This window comes from Oncorhynchus keta, chromosome 10 (genome assembly GCF_023373465.1).
Source record: "Oncorhynchus keta strain PuntledgeMale-10-30-2019 chromosome 10, Oket_V2, whole genome shotgun sequence".
In the NCBI taxonomy this organism is placed as follows: domain Eukaryota; kingdom Metazoa; phylum Chordata; class Actinopteri; order Salmoniformes; family Salmonidae; genus Oncorhynchus; species Oncorhynchus keta.
The window spans coordinates 26,130,383-26,141,285 of record NC_068430.1 but is presented as its reverse complement, the minus strand read 5'-3'; the positions used below and the strand labels follow the sequence as shown (position 1 = coordinate 26,141,285).

Sequence of the window (10,903 nt, the reverse complement as noted above, 5' to 3'; positions counted from 1 at the left end):
GAAAATTGAGGTTGTGGTGGCAGCTGCAGAGAAGTAGTTGGTTGTGCGAGACTTGACATCAGAAGAGTTACATGGTGTGTTAAGTGGTGATGTCCTATCCTTTCAAGTTGTTGGCATGAGGTATGACTAAATAGATTTAAATAGTGGAGTAGGGTGCTGTTATTTTAATTGTATTTATAATTAATTTTTGGGTGAGTGTAGTGTTAGATTAGGGAGTTGTACTCCAGTCTAGTAGGTGGCGGTAATGCAACATATTGGATGCCAACCACCGTTATACCTCATCGAAGAAGAAGGTCAGAAGTGTCTATCTCTTTCTAGTTAAGTTAGCATAATGACATCTCCTCCATTTGAAGAAGTTGAACTGAACAAGAAACACGAAGAAATGTGAGCTATTGTCTATTTAAACAATTTTAGGGAAATTTGACCATTAGTAACGTGTCGTCAAGGTTAGCAAACGCTAGTGCTTGTTGTCTAACGTTAGCTCAGTCAGAACCATGTGACGTTAACGGGGAATGGAACCACTATGATTTAGAACGCCAGCTAACTAAAAAAAATGGCTGAGTTTCCAGCGTAACTCTGAGTCTATTACAGAGAATTAAATAATGTTAGTTAGGGAGCCAATAAACCTACTGAAGCCGTTAATGTGAGCCGATCGTTGCCCCAGATCAGAGTTCGTTCTCGTGGCAGTAACAATACAGACAAAACACCTCAAAACACCTCAGCCGAACACAAACTGGTGTGAGTGGGGATGCTGGAGAATGAGTGTGTGTTGTAGAGAGATGGTGGCGATACAGCACAAAATTCCAGCCGATAGTGGCTGCATTACATCCAGTCAATCTGTCTGGATGGCGATGTATTTATTGGACACATAAGTATCTATATTGTCACTAATCCTTATGAAGGACTTCCTGGCAGAAGAGGTTACTCTACCAGTCAGCAGCCGATATGCCAGTTAAATAATGTATTATAAATTAAGGTGTATCCGTAGTGGGTAAGTGCTCAATATATAATCAATATCATATATTTATCACCAGCGCTGTGCGGCGCAATGGTAACACATTTGCCTTTTGATTAGACGACTAGAGTTCTAATCGCAGACAGCATCATGATTCATGACATTTCATTCTAACCAATAATGGGGAGTGCACATTATGAATACATTGTGATTTAGTTTCGGTATCATTCTAACTTTTCTTATGATTTTGTTTGCAGAGCATTAAGGCTGGCAGTTTATCACCAGTTCACCCTATGGGCACAAGGAAGAATTACATGCAGACTACACCGTTCGCGTCGCATGCGCAAGCGGTGCAAAATAAATTTACGCATACATGTTATTCAATCATTGCACTCACTCTGCTCGTGAGCGTCTGCGTGGCCAGGCGCTTAAATATAACTTTGTTCTATTTGTGACTCAATGCACTGCAAGTTATGCCTCTCCCTGCCATCTATTGGAAATGAATGTTATCTACACTGGGTAGCTAGTTGGCAGAGTCAAAGTAGACTTTAATAATATATGCCATTTAGCAGATGCCTTTATCCAAAGCGAACTGGGTGGAAACAGATCATGGAAACAGGATTACAATTTTGATATCATGGGTGGTCAGTCCTTGCATCTATTGCACTTCCTATGAATAGTTTCTATTGCCACTTTAAGAAGTTAAGATGCAGATGAGTATGTTAGAGATACTATATGTCCCATCACTCTGACAGTTAGTGAATATTCAGCACAGCAAACAATCAATCAATGAAATGTATTTTACTAAATACCTTTTTACATCAAAATATTAATCACAGTGGTTATAGAGGGTGCAACAGTTCAACACCTCAGGAGCAAATGTCAGTTGGCTTTTCATAGGTTGAGAGAGGGAGTCGAAACAGCAGGACCGGGACAAGGTCGCACATCAATTGAAACGGGAAAACGGTTCCACTCCGATTCCCTTTATGGATAGGTGTATCTTTGAATTTGGTTTTCAATGGCCTGTTCTTTCTCTACTTCCAGAACACCAGCCCCCTCCCCTAAAGTGATCAATAGTATATCTTGGATCGCACTGTGATGATTGGGATTCTGAGCTCTCGGAGCTCTCACTCTCCGTCAGCTCCATCTGTGGCGTATTGGGCCAGGACTCTGTTATATACTGATGGTCGTGAGCGCTATCTAGCTGGGCCCCGAGCACTTTAGTGATGGTCCTGGTGGACCTCTTCTCCAATGCAGCACATGAATACTGGCAGCCGGGGGTCAGTTTGGCATGCTGTACTAACCCTTTCCTGTTTGGCATGCTGTACTAACCCTTTCCTGTTTGGCATGCTGTACTAACCCTTCTTTCCTGTTTGGTATGCTGTACTAACCCTTCTTTCCTGTTTGGTATGCTGTACTAACCCTTCTTTCCTGTTTGGTATGCTGTACTAACCCTTCTTTCCTGTTTGGCATGCTGTACTAACCCTTCTTTCCTGTTTGGCATGCTGTACTAACCCTTCTTTCCTGTTTGGCATGCTGTACTAACCCTTCTTTCCTGTTTGGCATGCTGTACTAACCCTTCTTTCCTGTTTGGCATGCTGTACTAACCCTTCTTTCCTGTTTGGCATGCTGTACTAACCCTTCTTTCCTGTTTGGCATGCTGTACTAACCCTTCTTTCCTGTTTGGCATGCTGGACTAACCCTTCTTTCCTGTTTGGCATGCTGTACTTACCCTTCTTTCCTGTTTGGCATGCTGTACTAACCCTTTCCTGTTGGTAGAAAACAATTAAGGCATCTGTTAGGCTATAGTTATATTCAAGAATCACTGCATATACTTGAAATAAACAATAGCCTTAGAAATAACATGGATTTACATGTACCTCCTCTGCCTACTTCAGTCTCCTCCAAGATGAAAACCTTTTCAGGGATGAAGATGTCATCCTGAAAACAAACATGTTTTGTTACGACTGGAGCCAAATATATTAGTTGGCATTAACAAGCTACCTGTCTTGTATGCTTTGTCAACACACAACAAATACAGGAACATTTATTTTTCAGCAAACATTAGCTATGTCAACTTCAGTCTAGCTAAAGGAGGTGGAGATAACAAATCTGTCAACAAAATGTATTACAGTACTTGACTATCTGAGGTGGAAGCTAGCTACAGTAACTACCTAATAATGGGTACACGGAGAAACTGTGTTGCAGTAGAGTTGCTTGCTAACGTTGTTTGCTGGGGGGGTGTTACACAAAACACTTCCGATGCAGTTAGCTAGTTACCTTCAACTAAAGTTGCAACGAAGTTGTCCAGTGTCTAATGCTAGCCTAGTCAACAACAGTCATGACTGGTTAACGTTACCTCAGGCTCCATTGCATTGACTCGCGGAACCTCCTCCGTTCAGTCGCTTCAGCGATGTTGATGATGGTCGGTCGGTAACCCCTACAACATAACCCTCAATTTTAAATGGAGGCGTAAGCAGAAGGCTTCAACTTAGGCCTATGACTCCTTTCCTTTCGGAAACTCCCAGTTGCCGCATCGTAAGTGCCCTTCATCGCGAAGTTTGCCTCTGCAAAGTGCTGTCTACAGATCCTGCTAGCTCAGGCTGGCACGTCCTTCCTCTTCAGGACATGGAGCCACTTCTTCAAAAGTTGTGGGTCCTCGGGCAGCCGATGGTAGCTTACCGAGGGATTTTTTTGGAACCAATTCCTACAGCCTGGCGCTATGCAGTTCATGTTTTAATTACTTCTTGTTGTTGCCATCTTCGTTGTCCACACCTAATCTCACTGTCTTCCATTCAGTGTTCGCACGGAAACTTAATATGGTAAATGTAGCTAATGCTAACTAGCTGATTTAAAAAGCCAGCAGATCCAAGCCGCTTGCTTACAGCTCGACTATGGTCGGACAGCATTCCTGTTTACACTGAGTACACAAAACATTAGGAACACCTGCTTTTTCCATGACATATAGACTGGCCAGGTGAAAGCTATGATCCCTTATTGATGTCACTTGCTAATACCGCAAATTCATTTTTAAGCTTTGAGAGAATTGAGACATGGATTGTGAATGTGTGCCATTCAGAGGGTGAATGGGTAAGACAAGATTTGTGCCTTTTGAACAGGGTATGGTAGTAGGTGTCAGATGCACTGGTTTGAGTGTGTCAAGAACTGCAGTGCTGCTGGGTCTTCAATGCTCAACAGTTTCCTGTGTGTATCAAGAGTGGTCCACCACCCAAAGGAAATCCAGCCAACTTAACACATCTGTGGGTAGCATGGGCAACATCCATTCAACATGGGCCAGCATCCATGTGAAACGCTTTCGACACCTTGTGCGGTCCATGCCTCGACGAATTGAGGCTGTTCTGATGGAAAAAGGGGGTGCAACACAATATTAGTAAAATGTTCTTAATGTTTTGTACACTCAGTATATAATAAGACGATGCGAGATATGGCTTTTAAAACATAGCTCAATCCAGGGATGAGAAATGCGGTATACCCCCGAATTGTCCCATTTATCCCAACTGTTACAAGAAGATTGAGCAACTGCTCGTTTTTAATTAAACTGACGTTTTTGTCCTCATGGTACCTAGCAGTAGACACAACAGCCATTCTAGAATCGTGCGTCATGTTGAACATTAACGGCTGCTGTGGCTTCTGCTACCTAGCATGAAGAGGAATGACGAGGAAAAGGACAGTTTTCTGGAAAAACTAGCAGTCGTTCAATATTCTTGTAACAGACCGTGCAAGGCGTCGAAAGTGTTCCACAGGGATGCTGGCCCATGATTGAGGTACGTTTTCCGAGCCAGATCTCGCGCCGGCTCCTCGTGTCATAATATACACAGGAATGATGTCCGACCCTAGTGCAGCTGTAAACAAGCGGATCGGATCTGCTGGCTAGCTGATAATGGCATGTTCAAGAGCATTAAAACTGTGATGTATCATGGATAACTTGTGACTGATCTACAAATAATATTAAGTAGTTATTTGTGATGCAAGGTGATATGTAGATCAGTTCTTCAGCAGTTGCCTGCACTGTCGGCTGCAATGTCAAACAAGCCCTTTAGTTAACTTTAGCTGGCCCCCTGGGAGTTTGTTTAAAATGTCATAAGTGGCTTTGGCTTGCTGAATATCCAGAACAAAAGTATAGGTAGCTCAAGTTAACTTGAATAACATGCAGAGCCTAAAGCTCATTTTCACATGGAAGCATAGCTAAGGAAGTCATCCATGTTGTGTCAGTCTAGGGAAGAGGACTGTGCTCCTTCAGCAGATGGAGAGTCGATATGAGCAACAGAAGAGCAAGAGGAGGCAGCAGGTGAAGCTGTCACAAGCTGCACATGAGAGAAACTCTCAGCTCCTCCAGGTATGAATCTACCAAGTGCCTCTCAGACCTGCTGCTAGGTTCTCTACTTGAATGTACACGTTCATTGCATGCCTTTTATTGTGCATGTCGATGAGGCTGGTATACTGTAGGTTTTGAAGGCCATGTGTAAAGGAATAGCTGAATTTGTGATAGCCTGATCCTTTCTCCAAATACAGGACTTGCAGAAAATGGAGAATCGTCTCAGAACAAGAGAACTCCCACACCCTGACATCCTCAATTTGGAGGTAAGGGATCTCTTAGTAACAACAAATTAACAATACATGCCCTCTCTGAAGATTGCCTTGCCTCCCCTAATTTTCAATGGGAGCTATTTTGAGTTGTTTTGCAGCTTGACCCTACTATACCTGATAATCAAGTACAGTCAGGGGGTCACAGATTGTTGTTGACACAGGCCGCTGTACTGTTGTCTTGTTTCAGACTCGTTACTGGGCATCAGTTGAGGAGAAGATCCCAGAATGGGAGCGCTTCCTCCTGGGTAAGGGCCCACATCCTAGCAGTGACCCTAGCAGAACACCTAAACAACAAAAACAGAAAACTACACCCAGAGACCATGCCCCCACACAAGATGGGGCTCTGCCTCCTCGTCCTATACTGAAACATGTCAAATGACCTGAAGTGGACAATCTGTTTTGGCTTTTGACTTAATTGTATGTGATCAACATGGAGTGAAGGAGAAACTAAAATCAGTTGACAGTTACACTGTAGATTGAGGTTATTGTGAGGTAAATGCTCTTTTTTTTTAAAGGCCATATTTAGTCTCATATGGGCTGTTTTCCTATCAGAATAACATCATTCTTAGCACCAACATGATTGAGTAGGCATCATGTTGATTTCCATTGTATGTACACTGCAGCTCCTTTTTGTGCTCAGCCATTTTGATGTCTCAGGGTGAAGCTCAGATTTAGCCTATTACCCCTCAGTCTACACAATTGCTGCTCTTGATTGCAATGTTTACAAGCAATGCTCACACTTTCAGTGTGATGGTATTGCCTTTAACACTTTATGGTAATCCCATCCCATCAGAATTGTATTTGAAACAAAGAATATGGTGTCTTTGAATTCATGGCTCATGTCTGCCCACTAGGGGGAGGTAGCACCATAGATTTGGATAACAAAGGCACATTCCTTCAGTTAGTTAGACTCAGGTCATTCACTTCGTCTGTCACTCAGCAATGATTTATTCAAATGTGCTCTTATTTATTTGCATGTATTGTCTGTATACTAGCTATGTTCTTATGTGTACATTAAAGCACCTTTTTTTGTTCATATACTGTGCAATATCTATTAGTCGTAACAAGCAATGTGCATATGTAACCAATAGTTTTTTATTATTCACATTCTTCATCTAAATATTCCATTCACTGCAAATGTACTTTTTTCCCTAATAAATCATTATAGTTTAGCTTATTAGTCCATTAAAAAGCATGAGCACACCTAACTTTGTAGAGTTGACTAACAGAATATAAACTATACAAATAAAAATGTTGCACACTATATACACACCAACAATTCAATATGTTTATCCATTAAAATGTTAGCATATAACTTATTTCTAACATTTTAGTTTTACATGTGTTAACACCATTCCACCACCCCCCACACTTCATCACACTGTATACAGTACAGTGCCTTCAGAAAGTTTTCACAACCCTGGACTTTTTCCACATTTTGTGTTAGCCTGAATTTAAAATGGATTCAATTGCGATTTTTGTGTCGCTGGCTTATAAACCATACCCCCATATCAAAGTGAAATTATTTTATGAGAAATGTTTACAATTTAATAAAAAATACATCTGAAATGCCTTAAGTATTCACCCACTTTGTTATGGCAAGCCTAAATAAGTTCAGGAGTAAAAATGTACTTAACAAGTCACATAAGTTGTATGGACTTACTCTGTGTGCAATAATTGTGTTTAACATGATTTTTGAATGTACCTCATCTCTGTACCCCCAAACATGAAATTATGTGTAAGGTCCTCAGTCGAGCAGTGAGTTTCAATCACAGATTCAACTACAAAGACCAGGGAGGCTTTCCAATGCATCGCAAAGAAGGGCACCTGTTGGCAGATGGGTACAAAAAAAGCAGACATTGAATATCCCTTTGAGTATGGTGACGTTATTAATTACACTGTGGATGGTGTATCAATACACCCAGCCGCTTCAAGGAATTCGGCATCCTTCCTAACTCAGTTGCCAGAGAGGAAGGAAACTGCTCAGGGATTTCACCATGAGGACAATTTAAAACAGTAACAGAATTTAATGGCTGTGATAGGAGAAAACTGAGGATGGATCAACAACATTGTAGTTACTCAATACTAACCGAAATTGCAGAGTTATTAACAAAAGGAAGCCTGTACAGAATAACAGTGTTCCAAAACATGCACCCTGTTTGCAATAAGGCACGAAGGTAAAACTGCAAAAAATGTGACAAAGACATTAACTTGATGTCCTGAATACAAAGCATTATGTTTGGGGCAAATCGAACACAACACATCACTGAGTACCACTCTTCATATTTTAAAGCATGGTGGTGGCTGCATCGTGTTATGGTTATGCTTGTCATCAGCAAGAACTAGGGGGAGTTTTTTTGTGATAAAAAAAAAAAACAGAATAGAGCTAAGCACAGGCAACATCCTAGCACAAAACCTGGTTATCTGCTTTCCAACAGGCACTGGGAGACAAATCCTCCTTTCAGCAGGAGAATAACCTAAAACTCAAGGCCAAATATACATCTGGACGACAGTGAATGTTCCTGAGTGGCCTAGATATGTTTTAGACTTAAATCGGCATGAAAATCTATGGCAAGACTTGAAAATGGCTGTCTATTAATGATCAACAACCAAATTAACAGAGTTTATAATAATGTGCAAATATTGTACAATCCCGGTGTGCAAAGCTCCTTAGAGACTTACCCAGAAAGACCTACATCTGTAATCGCTGCTTAAGGTGATTCTAATGTGTAATCACTCAGGGGTGTGAATACTTGTGTAAATTATATATATTTATGTATTTCATTTTAAATAATTTTGCCAAAATTTCCAAAATCATGTTTTCACTTAGTCATTGTGGGGTCTTGTGAATTCAGGCTGTAACACAACAAAATGTAGACTAAGTCAAGGGGTATGAATGGTTTCTGAAGGCACTGTATATTGTGCATTAGGGGGATACATACAGGTATGTTAGCCTAAGCCATTGAGCTGTTCTCTGGAATGTGTCTAAACCGTTATATAGTTATTGAAGAGTCCTCTTTATATTTGAGATACAATGTGATTGTGCCGTCTTTATTAAACAAAGCCTCCAGAAGGACCTTCTGTGTCCGCGATAATTGCTTTTTTAAATTGTCCCTTTATTCAAGGGTAGCCTGAGGTCAGCCAGTTACCATATGTTCATAATACTCCATAGAAATGTGTGTAAAATGAGCCATTCATTTCTGCAGGTCCATTAGGCTTGCATAAACTTGGCTGTGTTTCTCAAGACATGTTTATTTATTTATTTGGGGGTCTGTTTGTTAGGTAGTTGGTATCACAGATCAGAAAGCATTATTGCTTGTAAAGTTAGAATGGCTGTGTTTTCTAGGGTTATTTTACCATTATACAGTAAACCACATTCAGTATGATAAATGGTCCTATTTATGGGGTTACAAATTGGTCATAGTGTTACAGATTGTTTCCACCAACATAATTGAGACTTCATTTCAGATATTTTCAGGTAAGACACGGGCCGTAGGGACAGTGTTAAGGAGCTGCTGTGTGGATAATGAGAAGGTACATGGGACAAAATGTGAAGGTGGACGTCTGTCTCACTGTTATATGGGAAGCAAAAACGCAGCAAGTCTTTCCACCTGCTTTCTGACTGTCAAACCAAGCACAAACCACCCCTCTACCCTCCCTCCACCTCCCTCGTTCTTCCTTCTCTCATTCCCTCTCTGTGGCAGAGATGGCATCCCTGATCCAGCCTAATTGCGATGATCAAACCTGCACTGGGTTGACGCGGAGTGGCGGCTTGACAAACGCAATCATCCGGATGGCCTGCGTTGAAGTGGCCATGGTTGGCAGCTGCCCTGGCTCCTCAGATGGGACCCGATCCTGCCCCCGAGGTCAGGCAGGCACCAGTCGCCATGGAGGGGGGCTAATGGGGGATGGTGGTTGTGGGAGGGGTGGATGTGGTTGAAGGTTTGAGGAGGGGCAACGAGGGTGAGTGAGGGCATGGGGACAAGCAGCGAATTATCTAAAAGGATTTTGAAGAGCACGATCTGGAGCCCTTCCAAATGACTAGATTCACATTATGTATTCTAATGGTGAAAGCCCTGAGGTGGATTAGCTACGGACACCACAGTCCCTTCACGCCCCCGGTTGGCAGACCAGGCCCTTGTTACCAGGCCCTGCCAGCCAGTCCCAGCCGTGACAACCCTCCCTGAGTCCCCTGACCCCCATTACCCCACAGACACCTGGGTTAAAGCCAACCTCTCAAATTCAGCTACAGGATTAGCAGCAGACAGAGGAGGCTAGGAGGTGACCCTCTCCATCTCTAATAGCATATGCATTTAAAACCGTATGATTACATGATTTGGGGCGTCTATTGAGAGCATGCTGAGAGCCTCCTGAGAAGCACAATAACTGGTTAGCTGTCGACTTCAATTGATTGGATAATGGATGATTGCATGTTGTATTTTATTGAATAATGTGCTGCAAGTGTAGTGAGTGCTGTACAACAAAACTACAATTTTGGCATAATTATGTTTTGTTTTTCTATTATTTTAGAACATTTTGTTTTTATGTGATAGAAATTAAGACAAACATCACATTTTTTAAAGTACACTTTATTTTTAAATTGACCTATAGTGTTTAAAAATAAACCAATGTTAAAATGCTGTTTCTTGAAGTAACATGGGGCTCCATACTGTACAATGTACTCCCATAGTATTCCTTTGATCATGTCATGTCAGCTCTGGCTAAGTGCATGTCCTGCCAGCCAGGCCTGTGCCTACTGTATCGGCTAAGAGAGGAGTTGACTGTGTTGTTCATGTTGTGGTGGATTAAAGACAAGTCTACATGTGGCACACTAAAAGGAAGTAACACTGGCCTTAAGGGAGCGCCACACTGTTTGGTATTGACTGGCCAAGCTTAAGTATAGTGTTTCCTCCAAAATGGACCCGAGGTTTTTTGTGTCAACATAATCATATACCTCACTGCATTTCACTGGCTCTCTGTACTCCTTACAAAGAAAGCTTTCGGCACATACCTTTTCAATTGTAGTGCACTTAAACACAAATGTCTTTCATATACTGGAGCTTGTCTCGGATTTTTTTTTATTCTTAGACTATTTCTGCTGTACTGCTGGGAACTCCTGCAGTGTTTTTTTTTTACCCTTTTCAAATGCATACTTACATTGTGCTTAATGTTTTCAGCTCTTTTTCCACAAGCCTACTGGTGAGGTTAGTGAAGTTATAACATATAGTTGTATTTGAGTTGAGGGTTTATCTCTTAGTTTGTGAGAGAGTGGATATTTTTTTTTCCTTTTCAATATTGATACTGTGGAGGAAGAATGCATTCACAGTATGTTCTGAACAA

General features: G+C 41.6%; 1 protein-coding gene across 1 annotated transcript; it reads left to right on the top strand.

The window, feature by feature from the left end:
• The first annotated feature begins 239 nt into the window (after positions 1–239).
• On the top strand, positions 240–6,599 carry c10h3orf14 (chromosome 10 C3orf14 homolog). Its single transcript, XM_035777523.2, has 4 exons — positions 240–384; positions 5,189–5,312; positions 5,489–5,557; positions 5,751–6,599. Exons 1-4 carry the CDS (start codon positions 332–334, stop codon positions 5,940–5,942), a joined length of 438 nt encoding a protein of 145 aa, XP_035633416.1. The 5' UTR covers positions 240–331; the 3' UTR covers positions 5,943–6,599.
• The last annotated feature ends 4,304 nt before the right edge of the window (positions 6,600–10,903 follow it).